We start from the raw sequence: 23,182 nt of genomic DNA on the forward strand, positions 1-23,182 counted from the left end.
GATTTCATGATTGACTTACTTGCTTTATCTATTGTTTGTCCGTTTTTAATTCTATTATTATTATTACTGTTCTTTTAAGCTCGGAAAGAAATGTGCAGTTCTGCTAAATTACATTGCCTCCACCAGAATCCGTGCCCCATCCTCCCACCTGCAGTTCCCCTTCGCACCCCCAAAAACATGCCTTAGGAGGTTAGGAAATTTTCTGAAGCAGTTGTTTTTTGTTTTGCACAACGAAAGGTTTCCCAGCTGTACTAGCCCTGGATAGCAAAGTACATCGCTGGAACTGGCTATCTCCATAACCTTGGCATTCAGTACGTAAATGCACAGCCATCTTAGTCTGGCACAGGAGGCAAAGGGATTCTGTAGCACTTTCGAGACTCACTGAGAGAAAGGAGCTGGTAGCACAAGATTTCACAGACCAAGTCTACTTCATCAGATGCATGGAGTGAAGTTCCTTGGGACAGACCTTTATAGCAATGAATGAGCAGGTTGTGTGTGTGTGAATAACAACAGAAATACAAAAACTGTGAACATGCTGATGAGGCGACACATCCAGTTTTAACTATGCAGCGAGATCTTGTAGCACCTTTGAGACTAACTAAAGAAAGAAGTTGGCAGCATGAGCTTTCGTGGACTTCAGTCTACTTCCTCAGATGCATTTAGGCTACACTGAACAGAAACCTAATATCCAGATCACCAAATGTAATTACTCCAATAATAATAATAATAATAATAATAATAATAATAATAATAATAATATTTATTTACTTATTACATTCTGCATTGTCTAGATCACCCGTGGAGTGTTATGTCCTGTTATGAGCAGCATATTTAAGAAAGACATGGGAAAATAGCAGCACATCTAGGATGATGAAAGGTCTCAAAACCACTTCCTTTGGGAATTAGTGGAAGATCTGGAATGCTTAATTTGGAGAAGAAAAGATTAAAAGGAGACACGATGACAGTCCTCAAATATGAGACTGCCATGTAGAGGAATGGAGCAGGTTGGTTTTGCACTGCTCCGCAGAACATAACCAGAACTGATGGGTGGAAATTGCAGGGAAGCATTTCAGGTAATCATTAGGTGAAACGTCTTAATGGTAAGAGCTATTTGCTAGTGAACAGAGCTCCTTGGACAGCAATAGACTGTCTTGCAGAACGTGTTTAAATAGACCTTGAACCACTATAGATGAAGGATCCTTAATTGGTCCCATTTATTTGTCTTTTTAGAAGTTCACAGTATCTGCAGAACATGTTCTCCAGTACAGCATTTCAAATGAGTTGATATTCTTCCTATCAGTTTTCCTCACTGCCCAGCTTTCACAACTGTACCTAGAAAATAGATTTATAATAGCATGGACAACCCTAACTTTAGTACTGTACAGTGTATTCAATGGTATGTCTTTACAATTTAGGATCTTGTCTAGTTCCTTCATATCTGCCCTTCCAACTGCTAGGTTTTTTCCTCCTCTGATTTATTGACTGCATTCTTCATTCTAGTTAATGACTTAGCCAAGATATGGAAAATCCTGAACTATTTCAACATCTTCGTCATCTACTTTAAAGTTATGTAAATCATCTGCGGTCATTATTTTTGTTTTCTCAATATTCAGCTGTCATTGGACTTCCTTCCTTGACTTTCTTTAGTAACCGTTCCAAGTCTTTCCTATTTTCCGCTGTTAGTCTATTTCAGCAAAACAAATGTGTCTTGGTACTTTGCTAGTTTAAAACCAGAGCTTAAATACCCTAAAGGCAGCAGTACAAGGATGGGAAATCACCAAAGAATACAAGGTGCCCTTCAGAGGAATATCATTGAGAGGAAAGGACTGGCAAAACCACCTCTGAGCATTCCTTGCCTTAGAAAACTGTGAAATGCATGGGGTTGCTATGCGTCAACAAGGGACCTGAAGGCATGCATCCACATAGTTGCAAAATTCCTATTTTGGAGGTTGTCTTGGATTACTCCCACCTAGAAAAATTGTATAATTCTGTCACAAGTTTCTAAGATGGTTGTCCATAGAGAGCCAACTTATCATCTAGTTATTTATCATCCCCACGCGATTAATATATGGTTGGAGCTGACCTTTATATAAATAGGCCTGGTGCCATCATGTCTAGCTCATCCTTCAACCAGCTACAAAAAAAAAGAGAGAAGCTTTTGCCCTAGTTACCAGACCGCATTCAAATAATACAAAACAATATTTTTCTGAAGAACATGCAATTTGGCACACATGTCCATACGCATACACACCATTTTACAGAAATAGCATATCTTTGGCAGAAATGTCAAGGCACAGAAATGTTAGCTTGACTAATGAGACCTGACTGTGGTACAGTCACATCAGTACTGTTAATTCCTTTCTTCAAGTTCAAACCGAAGCTCACTGTGACTGAATCGACGTATAGTTGCGTCTTCCAGCAGGAATAACCAAGAAGTATATAAATTCTCTAGAAGATAATATTACGAAGCTTGATTCTCTAAGGTAATCGTTTAAAAATGGGGTAGAGAAGGAAACAGTACCTTATTTTATGTAACATAACCTGTTTGTATCAAGTGCCATCCAGCCTGATAAAGAAAGCACTCTCCTCACCAAGACTTGAGAAACTGTTTGGCATCGCTGTCCATACCTTTAAGTGTCTGTGTGCCACAGCAAATGCAGTTTGCTGTGTGTTCACATCAGTCTACATTCTAGACTTCTAGACTCCAGAGGAATATGTATAGTAAGTCTGCACATGTCCCAATGCATGGTTGCCTCATCATAGTGTGAAGTGGAGAACTATTAAACATGAAAGGGAGGAATGCAGAAATCAAGTAGCATTTCACTTCCATTGGATAAGTCCTTGGCCAAGCATCCGTTCCTACTGGGAAAAGAAATGGGTAGCTGTGATTTTTTCCCAGTGATGGCAAAAAGAACTGACAATACAATAGAAGAAGAGAGAACTAAACGACTATCTGGGATGAGAGACAACCCTAGAGAAATTTTGGGACACTTCTATTAGGACTAATATCGACCAGCTCTCTGAGAACTTGCCTGACCTGCACAAACAACTCTGAATTCCTTGTCACCAATGAGGAAATAGAGACAGGTTTGGAAAGGGTATATGGGATCAAAAAGAGTATAGCACTCGGTCACAGCATGCAATGACCGCTAACAAAAACTGACCAGACTAGTTTCTGCAGTCACAGCAACTGGCAGGAAAGTCTTGGTACTTTCAAAAACCCATGTCTTTAAAAAAAATACAAATCCCCACAGTTCAAGTCTGAAGCTTAACAAGATCTATAAGAACCTGAGAACAAAATGAGGCAGCTTAGAGCCAAATTCAGCTCTCTTTTCTCAGAGGTGGTCTCCTACAAGGCAGCAAATGTTTAACAAGCAACTCTGTGGTCTCCCCACCAATTCATTCCTGGAAAAAGTGAAGAGGACTATCTAGTTACTAGTCCGTCCCCCCCAGGTTCCTTGAAAATTTGTTTGGTAGAGATTATTTTATATTTTTCAGTAAGATTATTAGTAATGGGAAGAGCTTCTCTGCAATAACACAGGAAAATATGGCATGTACTCTCCAGTCAGCCCAAAGTGGTCAGAACTCTTTTGGAGTAACTGCGTGCCACAAAGGGACTCAAAGCACCGTTGCAATACATAATGCTTCCACAGCAGACTCAGAGACCAAGAAGGAAGTATGAAAATCACTCATACAGTTAAATGCATACGAAGGAAGTGGCTGTCTGGAGCCATGGGAAGAGAGAAGGGAGGCCAACCCATGCAGCATCCTTAGGGGATTTGAAAGGAAACTTGTAAATCGCCACTCGCAGAAAGGATCCACTTTACACCACCAAGCATAGATGTACTTTCAAATGGGACAGTATGCTTTCCTGCAAGCAATCCAAAGGCTAAATAAGCACAAATGTGCGCATACATCTGTATACTGGTAAATATAGTTTATTGAAGTATTTACATCACTGAGGCAAGCTGTTCTAGGTCATACTGGCTAGGGCTGATGGGAGTTGCAGCTCAACAACTGGTAACACAACAGGTCATAGATTTTTAAAACAAACCTGGAAGAATGTCAAGAATATGGTTTCAGATCTGCCCTTTTAACCCGCAGCCAACCAAACCATTGAAGTCCCCTTCTGTGTTAGTCTTAAGATTAGCTGTATCCCTCCAAAAAGATACCTGGGGCTTCATTGTACTGCATACAGACAACACTCAAATTCCTATCTGGATAAGTTACTGCTTAAGAATTGTTGCACCAAAGTTGAAATCATTGCAAGGGTGGAGGCTGGGGAAAGAAAAGAAGCCTTCAGGTGGTCTTTGGAAGATTCAAAATGTTTTTATTTACTATGCAAGGCATATCTCACCTGAATTTTTCATTCCACATGTGCGTATTGACTTTGGCTAAAAGGTTTGTTGAAATGTGTCGATCTGTTCTTCTTTTTTGCAATGTAGGAACTTCTCCCTATCCTCTCTGTATTATTTTTACCTCTAATACCAAAATTATCTGTGAAAAAGTAATGTCCAGGAGTGTATCTATGTCCTTTACTGAGGTATACCTGTAGCCTTAAAGTAATGTATGAAATTAACTAAACCTTCAACAGAGGGAAGCTCATTCTTCTTATTTTCAATAAGAGCAAACCATTGGAAGACATTTCAGAGTTGTCTTTGATCATCTTTCTACTCTTCCACCTTAAGACGCCTCTTACTTGTGGTATTCCTGCATTGCATTTCAAGAAATGTTTATTTTTAGTTCACCCGATGACTCTCTCTGCTTAATCTCAGCTAAAGCTATCTCAGTGCATCAAAACTTCCTTTAATGGCTTTCAGATCTGTATAACATGCAATTCCCCAAACTCTGGGATCATCGGTGACCTATTTAGGAGGGAAAATCTTTTCTGGCACTACTATTCGCAACAAAAACTATATCCCCAATGCTATTTCGGTGTACCAATGGTAAAAAAAAACCAAAACCCTATTTTCCAAATAGCAGTGCTGCATAATTTGAAGTGGCGGTTACAAATGAACAGGGACAAAAGCCGAAAAGGCACGGTGTAGAAGTCAGAGACACTTCTCCAAAACCATTAAATGTGGAGAAAGCAGAATCAGCCTGACATATGCTGCATTAAATCCCATGGCACACTGGCCTGAGATTAAGCCGATAAATAATTGCTTCTCATCCAAATGAACTTGTGTGACGTCTATTCAGAAAACCTTACCTACTTGCTACAGCAATCTTCTCTAACAGCAATAGCATTCATTTCTGTTTGGTGTTCATGTGCTTTTCCAGAGATTTGTTCTTATTGGAAGTAAGAAAAAGAAGGTTCCCTCTGTTGAAGGTTTAGTTAATTACATAAATTAGTTTAAGGATACTGTATATAAGTATACCTCTGTTAAGGACACAGATATATTCCTGGGCATTATTTCTTCAACAGATAAGTTTGCAACTACAGGCAAAAATCTCAAGTGCCCACTACTACAATATGTAAAAAAGGACTATGAAGTAGAGAATTGTTTGTGCAGGATTTTTGTCCCTCCCAGTAAAACCGGCAAGCAAAAGGATAACCTGCATAAAACCTTGTAATTCCAAAATTGTGTTTACCGCCATAATGTCTTACTTAGAAACCAATTAAAGAAATGTCACAAATGTGATCCTGCAGAGGAGGCCACAGCTCTAACTCTGCCTTTTATTCTCTGCTTTGTAATACTTTTTACATACCTAGTAGTTAGCACTTGAGATTCTTCTTCTCTCTCTCATGTATTTGGTCTGCCATGCTACCCTTCCCTATCCAATGTTCTGAAAAGCTAGGTATGTGCTCTCTCTCAAACTCCAATATCTGAAACACTCCATCAACAGAAAACCTGTGCTAAACATTTTGTTGTTTTCTTTAAAAGATCTCCCCAAATTGGACTTCATGCAAACATCACATGAAGTCCAATTCTGGCTGCAAAACAGACTCAGGCCGAGAAGTTATCAGCAGTCATATGTCAGAAACTGTAACCATCAACTATCTAGGACAGGGGCTCCCAACCTTTTTGACTCACTGAGCCCTTTTTCAAATCCATTTCTATGGTGGAGCCCCTAAGAGGCCTACCCTAAGTTTCTAGTCTTCTTATTTTGATTCTGCTTGTTGTTTCTTATTCTTTACATTCCATTTTTATTTCTTTCCTTTTCCTGGAGTGGCCACAGAGCAGCTGGGAAGTACATGCAGAACCCTAAGGGTTCCCATAGGCTGCAAACCACTGATCTAGGATCAACTCTCCCCAAAATCCTGGCCATTAGAATGGTAAGCACTGTAGGCTGTAGCTCAAAACTTCTAGGCTAGTGTAGAATACTATCAAGCTACGGAAACTAAAGCAAGTCACATTATACATAAAACGGTTTCTTTAAGAAATGCAGTCTTTGTAAATATCACCATCGGTCTAATAGTTGTTCCTCCATAGCTGACAATTCTTAGTACTGCCCAGAAGAGTCATGGTAAAGCCCTTTTGAGTAACTTTTACCACAAAAACACTATGATGAGACAATTCAAAACGAAATGATAGTGCAAAAAGATGTAAAAATCCCATGTCGGATGGCACTCCATGCATTACTAGGCTACAGCAGAGGACAACAGTGAGTAGTGCTGTGACTAATGATGCAACTGGACTCAAGGCAAAAGGACATTCTGTTGCTGATATGCTCAGAGGTGAAAGGAAAGTCCAAAGCTGCATAACACATATTACAGGAACATGGAATGTGGGAAGCATAGGTGAAGCGAGACACCTTCGCTGTCCACTTTAGATTGGTCACTCCAAGTATTGCAATGATTATATGCTCCATGGAGCATATAATCATTGCAATACTTGGAGTGACCAATCTAAGGTGGACAGCGAAGGTGATGACAAAAAAGAAAGATGAGACCTCTTCTACTAGACCTGAGAAATCTCCCCCAGAAGATTTTTAAAACCAAAACCAAAACAAAACAGGAGATCGGGGGGGCTCCATGTGCCCAAGGACCGCATGGGGCCTCCTCAAAGAACACACATGGCCTGCAGGGAACATAATTCCCACCCCTTCTATGAATTAACAACTCAGACCTTATCCCGAACTGAAACTCCACATGCAGCTTATTTTGCTTCCACATATCTAAATTTAGTTTGCACAAGTCTTCAGGATGGAGGTCTGTCTTCTGCTGATACCAAGAAATGCCGTGGACACTATTGGCGCTGCACAAATTTAGAAAACAAAAACAAAGCAGGATCTTGTTACATTTCATTTATTGCTTTAGTTGCAAATGCACTTTCAACTTCTTCCAAACACATACAGAGGACACACAATTTCACATTTCAGATTAGGAACATCAGAAGCTGCCTTCTAGCAGATCAGGCGATGTGTTCATGTAGCCTAGGACTGTCTCCTGTTATCAGAGCAGTTCTCCAAGATCTTGATCAGAAGCCTTCAGCGTCGCTTGCTACACAATCCTTTAACTAAAGATGCCAAGAGGCTGAATTTGGCACCTTCTAAACCGGCATTTTTGCCCTTCTACCAAAACTATAAAAGTTGACAGGAGATTGCAAGCATTCCCCAGCCAGCCAAGAACTACGCTTACTGGATACCTAAAACCCAGCAAACAAAGTATATGTCAAAATGCTATAAAGATGTCAATGCAAAACTCCTATCACATGATATGACTGGCCTATATCAATAAAGAGAATTGCTATTATGAGGTCAAACAGTGTAAAATGACATGCTGGGCAGACAAGCTTCAAAGAAATTCAAGTCCTGCTTCATTTCCACTGCAAATGGAACTTAGCAAGTTTTGCAAACAAAAAATGGTCTCACAACATGCCATCTGCCCAATCCTATGCATAGATAAGACCTACAGAGTTCAGTTGACCTTACTCCTTGTTAATGTGTACAGGATTGTAGCTGAATAGCAATAGCATCTACGTTTCTACACCGCTTATCAGTGAACTCAACACTGTCTAAGGGGTTTACAATCTGTAAGCCAATTGCCCCCAAGGTGCTCATTTTACCGACTTACGAAAGGATGGAAGGCTGAGTCAACCTTGGAGCCCTGGGATCAAACTCACAACCTTGTGGCTGAAGGATCGACATTTAACTGCTGTGCCACCAGGTCTCCATGGGGTAACACTAAACAATAGAAGTAACGCTGATGAGTAAGATATAAGGGACAGGAGAGTGTGAAGTAGGGATATAGGAAATGTCCCTGCATCTTCTGAAGAAATAACTTATCTCTGTACTGCTATCCTCACCTTCACGTAGATCCAACATCACAGAAACAGTATTTACGTCTCCTTGGGTGGGGCTTGCATAAGTTTCCCTTTCCAATTCCTACGATCCAGACTGAAATAATTAGGCAACAGGACTTGATATAGACAAAAATAAACAAGCAATGTTCTTAGGCACCACTTTGAAACGCTTGAAGGACTGGGCAACTGAACTTTTCCCCAGCTCTGTTCTTCTGTGTACTCTGTCCTATTCATGCGCAATCTTTGTCCATGAACTACGTGACAGTGTCTGACTACCCTGCCCAGAGTCTTTATTCTTTCCAGAGCACTAAAACAAAACAAGATAGCCCAGTCAGGCAAGTTACTAGCCTTTCCCCCAGTTAAGACAGAGCCCCCTTTGAAACCATTATCTTCAGAGTGCAATAGGCTTAAGGCAGTGAAGAAACACATGAGATGCTTACAGAGAAACCCAGTTTTTGTAACCAGACAGGTAATTGTAGTGGGCTTCTTTTTTACCATTACCGAGAATGGAAAAGCAACTCCCGACTGAATCTTTATTTCAAGTGCAACTAGAGAAATCCGTGTTAATTATTCACTTTCTTCAAGTGCCTGGAAGCAACTCCTTTGTTGTTCAATAAACCATGTCAGTCTGAGGAAAGATCTATGGAACATGTTCTTTTTTAAAACAAAGTTGCTTTAAATGCTAACTGCTTGCATAATAAAACCCTCCATGTATGAGAACCATGTTCTTCCTCCCACTGGCATGCATAACTCAGATTCCACATTCAATTTCACCGGCCAAAAATATTTTGCATGTTTAACGCTTGCAGCTTACTGAAAGCTGTAATTCGCAGCAATGGGACACAAGCATCCATATAGACTAAGTGGATCTAAAGAAAGGCATTACAGGTTCAAGGTTACAGATAAAAGCCCTTGCTCAATGTTTTATAATTAAAACCACTTTCTTTCTTTTCCTTTTTGAAACCAACAATCAGTAATGCATTTCACTTTCCACGTGATGCACAGAATCAGAGTGACAAAGCAATCTGAGGTGTAAATAGAGAGACTAAGCCCAGTCTGCCACCAACACCTTAAACTTTCCCCTTTTGGTACGTCACAACTTTGAATACACTGGAAATACAAGGGTTTGGGCTTCTAGTGCTTTCAAAACAACCAAATGCATCTGAGGAAGTAGACTTTAGTCTACGAAAGGCTCATGCTGCCAAGGCCTTTCTGTCAGTTAGTCTCAAAGGTGCTACAAGATCGCTCTACACACTGCTTCCAAAACAGTTCAAGCTGGGTCTGTTTTTAGTAAAGCAGTCACAGTGTGTAGTAAGCAGGGCTTCTGGCTATCTTCTCAGCACCTTCTGCCCTAAAGTCATGCAAAGAGTACACAAGGGTATCAGAAGGTAAAGTGTCAGTGCCAAAGTTATTTCAGCACTCAACTGTATCTCTCCAGGAATGGAGATGCTCGTTTTTATGTGACTCCAGCCACAGCTGGAAAAGAGAAAACAAACCCATGCAAGGTCAAGGTGTAGATGCTCAGGAGGTGCTGCAACTTACAAGGAGATCAAGGCTCTCTGGCTACCAAGGTTTACACAGGGCTTTTTTTGATGTGGGCTCAGTGTTGTGCTTGGGAACGTTAAGATTTGACAAAGGCTTGAAAAATATTCCCTATGAATGGCTAGGTTCAGTTCAGACATAACACAGCGCATACTATGATCGGGGTTATGGGACCAGATTGCGCGACAGCCTACTGCAAACGCTGATATCTTGAAACAGCCTTTCACCAAGTCAGCCTTTCCATCCTATTCTTTTCTATTTATGTTGAGCGTTCTGAATCTTCGATCAAACCAACTGCCCAGAAGGACGTAAGGTAGCTGAGTTAACAGTACATGCCATTATCAAAGAGAGCTTTTACTCTAACTGAAGCTGTATCAGCCTATGTGCTGCACTTTTGTTCCTCAAATATGACAGCATTATTTCAATAGCCAAGATAATGAAATACTCTGTTTGTGCAAGCCTACATTGACACTAAGGCTGGCTACAAACAACTTTATTAACAGTTGCCATTTGAACTACCACGAAGCATCAGTCCATATAAAACACATTTAGAACAGCCACTGTGACAAAAATATGAAGCCATTATCACACATTTAATTACCTTCCAGTTATGTTTTATTGTCTGCGGTCGGCCTTTATTCGTTTAAACAGTTTGATCTGCATTCTCTGCACATTATTCTTGTTCAATCTCCTTTCTCACAATCAAATTTGGGGTTTAGGGTGCTCAGGCAGAACTAAACACTGATGTGCGCCAAAGTCTTATCTTTTATCACTCCAAACTGTTAAAATATTTAATGCTCTTAGCTCAAATGTTACACGACAGAACAATTCCCTGGTCTGGAACACAAGCATAAGCTGCCAGTTGACATCCTACTCGCTGCGTTGACTGTAAGAGACAATTTAAGGCTATTAGGCTGCATCCTGGAATGAAACCTGGAATGGCTATGCAAGAATCCTCTTAGAAGAGTCAGAGAGATGGACCACTGCCTCAGTTTGGTTAACAGGTGTTATATATATTACATGCTGCCTATGATATGGCTAGGAATTCAAGCAATTGTTTATATTTTGTTAAATCAAAACTTAGAAAGGTTTTGTTATTTTCTACATATCTTTAATGATTAAAAGTTCAGAGTGGATTTGAAACCATTTTGGTAAAAGCCACAGCTATCGACTGGAGGAACTGTGGCACTTCTGCTCACCTGGAGTAAAGGCAACGACTGAAAGGTATTAACGGAGAGCTGTAACCAAACTTCTGTAACGTAACACTTCAATCAATCATTTGAAGTTTATGATTATAGGAGAGAAACGGGAATTTCCATCAGTAGTCTCATAGAGCCAGTGCAGTACTGTAATCTTCATTTGACAGGTATATTGTGCTACCATTTTCTAAGCACTCTGTAGCTATTAAAAGATAAGGCAGGCCCTGTCTGCAGGCTCACAATTAAACAGGAATGACAGAAGAGGAAAAGGAATGAGGAGAGAGAGGAAAGCAAGGACTGAAGCAGCTATAGTGACCAAATATAGGGTCACTATATACAGTATTTGCTAACACACTATTTCTTTTCTTTTACCAGTCACTCAAGGAAAGAAATATGCTACAGAAACAAGCTCTGTCATTATTATTGTTGTTGTGTGTTTTCAAGTCGTTTCCGATTTATGGCAACCCCAAGACAACTTTATGATTATCACTATACACTAGCAAATCTCATTGCTCAAAAGCCTAACGTAACATATATTTGTACATTTGGTTAAGAGCAAACTGAGCTTTAAAAAATCAAGGACCTCAAAATAACCTCTAAAGCAAATATGCAGCTGAGTGAAGCATAAAACACAACTTCAACAAAAACAAAGAGCATTGTGGAACAGCGAAGACTCAGAATTTTATGACGACAGAGTCTTCTCTAGGCTGGACTTCACTTCATCAAATACATGAAGTTTTATCCTAAACGTGGTGCAAGTTGGACCGAAATGTGCAAAATGTACAGCGATAACTACCTTATTGACAATGGCCATTGGCAAAATAGTAGTTGGCTGGTAACACACCTTCCTTTATCGATGAACTGATTAACGCATGTTTAAAAAAGGCTGTGTCCTCATTCATCATGGACTTGAAATGCAACACAGTCTAATATTCGAAATCAACCTGGTAAGAAGAAAAACTACTCTAGACCACTCATGATTGCAATGGTCATATTAATACTTCCAAGCAGATCTTACCCACCCAGTCTTTTTAAAGGTTTTGGCCTGCATTTTAATACTCAGCCCAGCAAAACAGTCAAAACCAAACTCTTAATCCATCTATTCCTCCAACCATTGGAGAATGTTTTCCAGATCCGCTCTGGTTCAGTTTGGAAGCGAAGTGCTTCAACTTGATCAAAATTCCACACAGGAAATGCTTCGAATTGCAGACTATTTAGCACATTGCAGTTTCCCTGGCGAGCATTTAGACATTTAGTTGAGGGGTAATTTGGTACATTTTTATTATTTCCACGGAAGACTATAAAACACAACGCCTTGACAGGACAAACTACAAAGAAATATTTTGTTCCATCATTACCAAATACTAGACAATTCTTATCACACAGAGGGGGAAAAAACCCAAAACCAAAACATAAAGCTACTCCTCCTCTATGTAGCTATTAAACAGTCTTATGTCTATCTGTAAAAACAAAGTCATACACTGCCTTAAAGGCTAAAAACATTATAGCTTTGGTGTTTGAAGACTACACTCCACTTCGTCAGATGTATGAAGCCTTACCAGAATTTCAGGTGAACCTCTATTTTACAAGCACTGTATGCTTGGATGCATATTGTGGATGGCTGGAGATACGGATGGCAGAGGAAATGTCAATGCAGAAAGCACTGAGACGGTAACAATTACATGATTAACGTTGGCCATTCCAAAAACAGTTGTTGCTGCCAAGGCAAACATACTGTCCCTTGGTAAGCCAATTAACATTATGTTGCGGGACAAAAAAAAAAACCTTTGCCAAAAGGACTGGAGATAGACTGTAATGTACCAAGCTTAAGCCATAAATGTCTTTAAGGTGACACAGGAACATTGAGGGCAGTAATCTAGCAGGGCTATCCCTCCAGAAAAGCTCAATCCTATCTGTATGGACTACACAGGATCGCTGAACAATACTTCAATATAACTGACACACTAGCAGCAGCCCTGAAAATTCATATGCCAGTTTCTATTATAAAGCAGGTAAAATAGCACAGATCTGGGTTTTTTAATTGATTCTAGCACCAAGAACAGTAAAGCATCATGCTTAGTTTTACCACTGTACCTCAGGTCTCCATGGGAAACACTGAACAACCATGCACACATGTTATGTCTAGTTCATGACACAAGACGCTGCAGGACTGCCTGATCCAGAGACAATTCCCTTCAGCTGCAAGAGAGGTGAACGCAGCTGGAAACAGCCACCACCACAACCTTTGTGTTTCTTGAACAATAATGGATTGTTTTGCCCACAAACAGATGCACACATGCCAAATGAATGAATAAATTGTACTTAACTGCATTAGTAAGCCTAGTGGCTGAGGTCCAAAGCTGTACTTTAAAAATGCCCATTCCAATTTTTGCCTTTCCCCGCACCCCTTAAAACAGTTGACTTTGATGCCATATCATCATCTGTTTTCGAAAGCCTCCTAACATTCAGAAGCAGTTTGCTGAGCGAGATGGAATGAGAGACTGTCCTTTGAGAAACACAAGCTGTGTTCACTCTACGGCTCTTTGGATTCCCATCAATATCTTTAACTCGGATAGCTATGAATCAGATGGCCTAAGGGATTTATATGTCTGCGGCACTAGCTTTGCCCTTGAAACAAGGCATTGTGAGCGCTGGCCTTTAACATGATTAAATGTAGCTTAAGAAAGGTAACCCACACTTTTTTTGCTCTAGATTTAGTGATCCCCAAACTTTGGTCCTCCAAACTTTGGTCCTCCAGTCAGTGATCCCCAAACTTTGGTCCTCCGGGTGTTTTGGACTTCAGCTCTCAGAAGCCCCCAGCCAGCTTGTCAAGAAATCTGGGACCTGAAGTCCAAAACATCCAGAGGAGCCAAGTTTGGGGACCATTGCTTTAAGTCATCCTCACAAAACATTCTGAAGTGTTTCTTCTTCAAAAGTTGGTTTTGGAAAACAACGCTATCTATCAGATTAACTGTGCTGTTATGTGCGTCTCTTCAAAATTAAGCACAACTAGGACTTACTGCCCCAGAACAAGATGAGAATCATGTACCATAAAGCATAGCCCATAATGAGAAATGTTGGGAGCAGCAGCCAAAAATATGTAGAGCAACATTATTCCTACCTCTGGTATGAAGACTGCTTCCGCATTGTCCTGCCCCAGGAGCAAAGCAACGTTTCCAAAAACGCAACTGGTTACAATAGGCTTGGACTCCTAATAGAGAATAACTCTGAATTCTAACCCAGATAGCAATTTTAACAGCCAAAGGGGGAAAAACAGAAAGCAGAAAGGAAGTGTAGAATAAAACTGTGGCCCCTGAACAAACCAGTCTGAAAGAAATGACTTCTGCAGCTTTAAGCAGAAGTATTACAGTGGGCCCTTGCTATACGCTGGGGTTTGGTTTTAGGACCTCCCCATGGATAACAAAATCCATAGATACTTGAGTCCCATTAAATATAACGGCAAAGCAAAATGGTGTCCCTTATATGAAATAAAAAACCAAGGTTTGCTATTTGGAATCTGTACTCTTTTTGAATATTTTCACGTTGTGGATGCTTGAATCCTTGGATAAAAAATCTATGGATAAAGAAGGCCGACCGTATTTCTAATGTACGGATGGAACAAAGAAAAAGGAATCACTTGCTAAAGAAGCTAAAAGTTCTGAACTCATCTGTTCAACCATTTGGGTTTTTAGTTCTAGCAAAACAATATGAATGTAGACCTAAACATGTCGCATTTCTGCCAGACGAACAGCCCATTGTTGCTATTCAGAACTTGAAAATGACATATAAAACAGTCTGGGTCAATCAATATCAGTGCCATCCATTGATCAGCCAGTTAACATTGCAGCCTCCGCCAATGCTGACCATGCATCATGAAAACGAAGCAGGAGGCAGCGCTGCAATGATCACAAGCGCTTCTCTCTCTTGTTGCAAGTGGTGAACGTGGTTGTTTTTACTTTTGACACAGAAGCCAGATCGTTCCTGGAAGGCTTGGAAAGACTTGGAAGGAGATCAGTCCTTTGGGTAGTTTAGCAGTATCTGAAAAACTAAATTGTCCTAAATAGATTTATAGTAATATCAGATTACAAAGAAACATCGCACTTGTACTGTACTTGCTAATTAAATTCGCCACCCAAGATGAGCATTCCTTTTAAAAGAAATGATATGACCCATTTCAGATAAACAGTCTCATTTAGAGATCGTCCAAAGTCTATCAGTTTAACTGTTCGGTCGGCTCTCAAAATGGGTCCATGCTAACCTTCCTGTGATCCTCGCATCTAGAAAGCGAGAACGTCAGGCATAAGGCTAATCCAGAATCCATCATGCAGTCAAGAAATCAGAAGAAGACTGGGACTTAGATGAAGGATAAGGTCCTGAAGTGTCAAGTTATGTCACTGAATACTAAATTTGGATTGTCTGCATCAACGTATTTCCCATTTTTTATCGTTCCAGATAGTTTTGAACCCAGAAATATAGGTTCCTCAGATGAGTAAATTAGAACCTGGAACGGGATCAATACCTTGAAAATGCCACCTGTTGCTTTTCAGAACCCAATGTGAGACTTGAATCAATAATTCATACGGCTGTCATCACTAGAAAGGGAAGGGTGACAGAAAACCCTCTTGGATGTACACTATGAAAACATAATTAATGTCTATAAAAAGAACAGTACTTGACAATAGGTTTGAAAGGAATAAACAGGACTGCTTCCAAAGTGAGTGAGACATTATTATAAGAGCGTCAGTGCGCATGAGGAATGACAAAGCGTGGTAACCTCTGAGCATAAAACAAATACTAATTCATTGGTGTAGTACACCAGCAAAATAGATAAGCCTTCAGTTTGAATGCCTCAGGAATAAACTTGATAGTCAATTTTAAGATATGCTGCTATTTTTCAGCCATAGACCCTCCATCTACAACAGGTAGAGCTGATATTAGTATTTCTATACAATATACAATACATGAATGCTAAGGAACAATGATAGTCTGAGTTAGCAGGACCAGGCGATGGAGAGCAAGCATGTTTGCCTTGAGCATACTAAGAATAGCTTGTGATAGAGGTAAAAGGATAGAACAACAGAAGTAAAGAAAGCAACGGGACTCATAGGGACACAATGATGTCCATATTTTAACTCTTGTCCTTCCTCTTCTCTGACGGGGTTGACATTTGTGTTTGGAGTATAGTTCTGCTCCTCCAACACAACTCTATGGTCAACATCTGCCAGACGCTGACCATAGACTCACAATGGAGGACCTAAAATGGCTAGAGAAGTGTTTCCTTTTGTAATCTCTACTTCTTCCAGAGCAACTCCATGGTCAGCTCCCAGCAGAGTTGTGCTGGAGGACCTAGAGATTCCTATAGAGAACATACCGATCAAGTCCACAAATAACCAAATCCCTAAAAATCAAGGCTGCAAATGCGTAGACTGACTGTATGCTGGTTCCTAGACTAAAAGTCCAAAACACACTGCAGAAATAATCTAGCTTGAGACCACTTTAACCGCCCTGGATCAATGCTAGGAAATCCTGGGAACTGTGGTTTAGCTGACATTTAGCCTTCTCTGTTTGAGAACTCTGGAGCCACAATAAACTACAACTCCCAGGATTCCCTAGCAATGAGCCAGGGCAGTTAAAGCGGTCTCAAACTGGATTATGTTTGATTTTATCTCCGACTGGCTGGAGATTTAAACAAACACGCAAGTATTAATTACACAGTTTGCTATAGATACGTGGGAAGCTAAGACATGGCCTTGTGCGAATGGAGCTTCCATTGCCAGAGATTGGCACCTTCCCCCCCCCCCAAAACCATGCTGCTCCCATATTGTGCGAAGGGCCCTCAGCACAGAAACCGCAGCTGCAATCCTTTGCAATTTGAAAAGAGGCACCCAAAGATTGCCAACAGCGCGCTGCAAGAAACTGTTAATGGACCCAACCTTCCCTTCAGGCCCCAGAAAGTTGGGTCAGCCAATTCCAATTTTAGGTTATATATAATTATATATAAACCACACCAACACACACACACACACACACTTACTTTGTTGTCTGCGACAGGACTGGGTGCAGTTTTATTCAGTCAAGTCTTGAAGCCAAAGGATTTTTTTTAATGAATCCGAAATACAAAACTCAGACTCTATTAAACTAAAACATGCTGAAACACAAGTCACCCTATACATAGGTTTAATATAACACACACCACACATATTCACATGTTATAGAAGTGTTGTGTGTACATTATAGGTACAATAATACACACACACATATATATTAACACATCTGAAAGCATTAGGTTCATTGAGGCAGCAAGAGAGAACCATTCAGGAAGGGGGTTACAAGCACTTCAGAATGTATATAGAGATATATTACACACACACACAATATATATATAATATATAGAGAGAGAGAGAGAAGAGAAATACACAGACATTTCTGTAGCGCTGCTTACAAGACAGACACATAAATATATACTCACAAACACACTCTTAGGTTATTATATATATACATACACACACACACACATACAAGAGAGACTTAATATATATAAACGCAGACACACTTCTGAAGTGTTGCTTTACAAACCAGATCTTTAGAAGAGTAATATACACCACACATATAGTATACAACATACAGGCATATAAAATATATACATACACACACTTCTGGAAGCTTTACTTTATACACACACAATATATACACACATACTTCTGAAACATTTAGGTTACAACACACACACACACACAAGTACATTCATAGACATACAAAAAATCTAATGTATATACATATGTGCACATGCAGACACACACACTACAGAAAGGTGTATATATATCTACATATATGTGCGTGTATGCATATATAGATAGATCAATATATAGATATGTTGTGTGTATGCATATATGTATATATATAATTATGTGTTGTATATATACAAACTAAAACAATGTATATCACACACGTACATTCATAGACATGTACGCACTACAGAAGTGTGTGTTGTGTGTAATATAGTGTGTTGTGTGTATATATTGTTTGTGTTTATTTATAACATATTATATATGTACATATACATATACATCATAGACACTACAAGTGTATATGTGTGTGTGTTGTGCATGCATTACATATCTCTCTCTCTCCTATATATATAAAGGCATGTGTATATATATATATATAGATATAATGAATAATATACTACACACACACAGCACAGACATACGATAATAATATCATATGTTTTGTGTGTCTTTCACCCCGAGAGGTAGCAGAGAAAGGGCCTGGCAATAAATATACAGTACTACACACACACACATTCATAGACACACAAAAGTGTAAATGTGGTGTGTTGTGCATGTATATGTAATATATATAATATATATATCACATAATTCCCTCAAATCCCTCCCTGACCCCCAAAAACCCCAAGTTCCTCTGTCTGCCCCCTTTCCCCCCAACCCTCCCTCTCCTCCTGGGGCCTTCCTCTCTTCCCTTCCCTCCTTATTAACAATAGTAATCATTATATTGTGTTATTAATGCTGCTAATGACCTGTAGCCGGACTTTGATGCTGGATCCGCTCCTCCTGGTTCCCGCGTTCGACATTTCTCCCCTCAAAGAAGGAAGGAAGGAAGAAGGAAGAAGGAAGGAAGGAAAGAAGGGAAAAGAAAGGAAAGGAGAGGAGAGGCTGAGGGGGGGGAGCAGTCAGCCTGCCTCCATCACAGGCCCGCTTTCAGGCCGTTATATATATATATATATATATATATATATATGGGTTTTAATTCTCTTCTTTCTCCTATCCTTCTTGTCTTCCTTTTCTTTTTCTCCTCAAACGGAGCTCGACGCCCGCCCGCCGGACGCGAAAGGCGACTGCGCGAACCTCGCGCCGCCCCTTCTCTCCTTCCCTCTTTCTTTCCCCCTCTCACGTCGTCTTCTATTCCTACGTAACGGCCCGCCTCCGGACGCCATCTTGAGGAGGTCACGTCGGTTTCAAAACGCCACACTTCTCCCTCTTTCTCCAATAGAAACCTTTTTTTATTCTCTTCTCCCCTCCCACTTACGTAATACGCGTCGTCCTTACGTACGTAAAAGCTCGCCTGCGGAGGCCATCTTGGGGAGGTCACGTCGGCTTCGAAAACGTCACGCTTCTCTAGTTTCTTTCTCTCTCCCCTCCCTCTCACGTCGTACGCATCGTCGTTACGTACGTAACAGCTCTCCTCAGGAGGCCATCTTTGGAAGGTCACATCGGCTTCAAAGCGCCACACTTCTCTCACAAGTTGGTTAGAGGGCTTTCGCGCGCCCCTAGTGGATGTAAGAGGCGTAGCAGCGGGTGGTCCAGAAAGAAAAAGGGGAGAAGGATAAGGATATATATGGATTGTCAGTTTAAATGTTAGAGAGGACTTAGTGCCACACTGCAGAATGAATGAATGAATGAATGAATGGATGGATGGATGGATGGATGGATAGATAGACAGATAGATAGATAGAGATAGATAGATAGAGATAGAGATAGATAGAGAGAGAGATAGTGTTAAACAGAGTGTTTAACAGAGTGTTAAAACTACTTTTTAACTTTGAACTTCGTTTGCAGCAACTGAAGTAAGCTGAAAACATATATATGTATATATGTATATATGTATATGTATGTATTTATGTATATGTATATATGCACTTATACAGGAGAACTTATACAGACAGCTAAACTTCATGGTTACTCTCAAAGGCCAGGCTGGGAATGGTGCAGCCTTCCATCTAGCATTGAACTGCCGCTCCAAGTAGCAATGGCGAAGGATGATAGGAGTCGCAGTCTCACCAACAGCTGCAGTGCCTCATGTTCCCCATCTCTTTGCTAAGGTCACTGCTGACTTGCAGAGAGAGGCGGCCAGCTGAGGTTGCGAGTATCCAGAGAGAGGAGGAGTAAATGTGTAGCAAACAACATTACGATGCGTTACGATTTCTCTACAGGCGAGGAAGTGACCTACTTCCCAGCCCCACCGGTTTATTGAACTGGAAACTGAAATCAAGACGATGCGCCGCTGGACAGATGATGCCCCAGAGAACGCTTCGGTTCGCATCATCCGCCGCTGAATTTAGGTGGATCTGACAGGACTGGCTCCTCCTCACACGCTTTCAAGGAGAGCGCTTTCACAAACCTTGTGTTGTAGGCTGCATGGATCAAACATTATACTGTATATAAATATAACGCGCATGCATTGCACACACAATTGAAAAAGTAAAGTAAGCTGCACATTGACGATGGAGCTGGAATGCCAGACTCCATCCTCCATCACTTTCCATTGCCATAATCTCACATCTCCTTTAGGAATATTCTACATGTTCAGGATGTCGAAAGCCACCAAGAAAGATGTTTTGTGTGCCATCAAGTTGTTTGCAACTCATGGCAATCCGAAGGTGAGTCTAACTGATTACCATTCCTATAACCTTGCATAACAATCGGTAAAATAACACCTGGTTGTTGGGAAGGCGGATCAGGCTGGTAGTCAAATGCCCCAAAGAGACACAACAGACTAGAAGGCGATTGCTTCTTCCCCTCAATAATTAACATTACAAATGAGACGCCGTCCAGACACAAAGTCACTACAACTCACACCGAGAGGGAAAGGCTTCCTTGAAGCCTGTCTCTTACTTTTCTCACTCCTAGAAAGAGCTCAAGGCAAAAAGAAAGATGACTTTCTCTCCATGATGGAGAGAAAGATGATGCATCCCATCCCAATACTGGACGTCACTTTCATCCAATGGGTGCATTGACATAACACAATAAGCCAAGTTTTGCATTAACCATGGTTTGATGCTCACACTATGGACTATGCAGTACATGATCAAACAAACCATCGGCTTCGTCGTCCTTATTTCCGGCTGCTTTCTCTTCCATTCCTCTTCCATGGTGGGAAGATGGGGGCAAACCACAGACAAGCCCCAATTGTGAGCTTGTTGTGGGGACATCACAAGCAGCTAGAGTTTATGGGTATGTAATATGGGTTCAGGTTGTGGCTTGTGGTCCAGGTACGCTTGCAAAAACCTAAGGCCATGCTGGCTGGGGATTCTGGAAGTCATAATTGATAGAGAGGAAGGAAATTGCCCTAACTCTGGCAGGAAAGTACTATTGCCCTCATGTTCTGCATCTGGGCTTTCCAGAAGTATATGGTTGCCCACAAGAGTAACACTGAGTGTTCAACTCAATATATACTCAGACTCAGGCAGAGAGACTCTTTTTGTGGTCCATTCATCTAGTGCCCCTTTAACTGCTATGAATCTCAGGAGATGCATGCACCCCTAGCCTTCTACCTATGCTCCGATGTGTCAACCCATGGCTGTTAATATGTGCATACAGATACTGGGCTAATGCATTATTTACAGCACGAAAAGGGAGGGTTGACAGATCCCGATTAAAACCTCCTCCACCCACGTGTTTTGTTCAGACAGGAGCTAGACTCCTTAAAAACAGCTGTTCTCAGGTCTGCTTCTCAGCTCTTGCAACAGCTAGCACTTGAGTAGCGAGCCACAGAGGTGGCAGCAACAGCTCACTCCCAGGACTCCAACGCTCAACAGTTGCAGCGACAGCATGAAGTACATAGTGCTCCTCTGTCATAAGTGCGAATGTTGATGCAGCAGCAATATTTCTGGAGCCAAACCTCTCCTGGTTTTTTCATAGCTCATCAAGGCTGTACATATAAGCAATGCCAAGGTTTTAGGTACTTCTGGGATTTTCCGAAAGTAAAAAAGGAGCAGCTTTCAATCTACTTTGCGTTTGGGTTAACACTGCTTTAACAACGACTGCGTGTGATAAACTCCTATGATTGGTTCACCTTAGGGTTGCCAAAGTTAAAAAAATGATTTGGAGCTACACAACAAAAACACTGATATTGTTATATTGATAAAGAAATTGGAAAAAAGAATCCTGCTATTTGGGGATTCTGGGAAATGTAATACATAATGGTGGAACCAATATTTCTCCTCCTGCCGCCACAGAGGTTTTAGCCAATAGCTTTCCCAGTCCCAGTGGTCCTGGAAGAAAAGACTGGTACTGCTCAAAATGGTGGTGTCAGTTGAGTTTCTAGGAAAGAACAGTTGTACCCAAAGGGCACAAATATGTACCCAAAGGGCACCATATTTGTGCCCATCCCTGGCACACTGGATAATAGTAACTGATATCCTCCCACATTAGATAGCCTGAGAAGCAATCCTCCCAGAACATCTGGAGGGCAAAAGGTTCATCAGACATGGCCAAGAAGCAGAAGCCAAACAAACAGGTTCTACAAATCTAGGACAGTGATTTATTTTCATAGACAGCATTACAAATTGGACCCTCCCCTGTAAGTGCTTAAACAGTACTAGTTGTGCGACCCACCACCAAATTAGCAAAGTGCAACCATGGCTGGTTAAGCATTCCTTCAGAAGTTGTAGAACTCCTGTTGCTGAGCCACAAAAGGTAGAGTTTTCCCTTCTTGATCGGCTTCTGGATTCGTGTTTTCAACCTCCTAGCAGTGCCAACAGAAAAGCAGAGGACAGACAGTAAAGCAAGACAGGAGTAATTCAAGTGATCTCCATTTTAGATTTACAGTAGGATCTCTACAGCTTCAAGAGCCCTGTCTATCTTTCAAAGGATTATCCAGAATTCAAAAATCTTAAGTACTCCAAAATCCAAATCTTTTTGAGCTACAACACTAATAGCGTAGTACATACCTGCAACGTATTTGTGAAGTTAGAAGAGATACAGCTGGAGAGAGAGTCCACTCTTCCTGACATTTCACAGATCCTCAGTCTCTCTCCAGCCTCATTATGTATCAATACCTTAAAGAGGTATTCCAAAATCGGAGATATCCAAAATACGGGACGCTTCTGGTCCCAAGCATTTCATATAAAGGATACACAACCTTTATGTATGTGACTCTAACGTTTTTTTTTCCTTCTCCTGCATGATTTTTTACATCTCTGTCTTATGAAGAAGCCAGCAGAGTGTCAAAAGCCTGCCTGATGTATTTTGTGCATTTTGGCTGGTCCAATAAAGGTATCGCTGACTTGTGAAATTTGAATGTTTGTGTACTATGTATGTTTGCATATATGTGAATGTGTGTGTGTGTGTATACATATCTATCAGTCCGCAGTTTTGTAAGGTCTTTAGAGTTCTCTTCCAGAGGGCTCTAGAGTGCAAGGGTTCCAGATGCTTTGGACTTCAGCTCCCAGAATCC

At 40.8% G+C, this 23,182-nt stretch overlaps 2 protein-coding genes across 7 annotated transcripts in view; both read right to left on the reverse strand.

Moving 5' to 3' along the window:
* Window positions 1–19,082, reverse strand: part of SMURF1 (SMAD specific E3 ubiquitin protein ligase 1) — a 41,952-nt gene extending 22,870 nt beyond the window's left edge. Inside the window, exons 1-2 of the mRNA XM_042437823.1 lie at window positions 19,058–19,082; window positions 18,525–18,620 (exon numbers count right to left, since the gene is read on the reverse strand). Coding sequence (XP_042293757.1) covers window positions 18,525–18,620; window positions 19,058–19,082 — 121 coding nt within the window. The remainder of the gene's footprint in view (window positions 1–18,524; window positions 18,621–19,057) is intronic.
* Window positions 19,083–22,263: 3,181 nt separating this feature from the next.
* Window positions 22,264–23,182, reverse strand: part of KPNA7 (karyopherin subunit alpha 7) — a 50,239-nt gene continuing 49,320 nt past the window's right edge. For all 6 annotated transcript variants that reach the window (XM_042437377.1, XM_042437376.1, XM_042437381.1 and 3 more), the window contains one exon: window positions 22,264–22,471. In XM_042437377.1, coding sequence (XP_042293311.1) covers window positions 22,385–22,471 — 87 coding nt within the window. In that variant the 3' untranslated portion in view covers window positions 22,264–22,384. The remainder of the gene's footprint in view (window positions 22,472–23,182) is intronic.

This window comes from Sceloporus undulatus, chromosome 8, assembly GCF_019175285.1.
Source record: "Sceloporus undulatus isolate JIND9_A2432 ecotype Alabama chromosome 8, SceUnd_v1.1, whole genome shotgun sequence".
Classification (NCBI taxonomy): Eukaryota; Metazoa; Chordata; class Lepidosauria; order Squamata; family Phrynosomatidae; genus Sceloporus; species Sceloporus undulatus.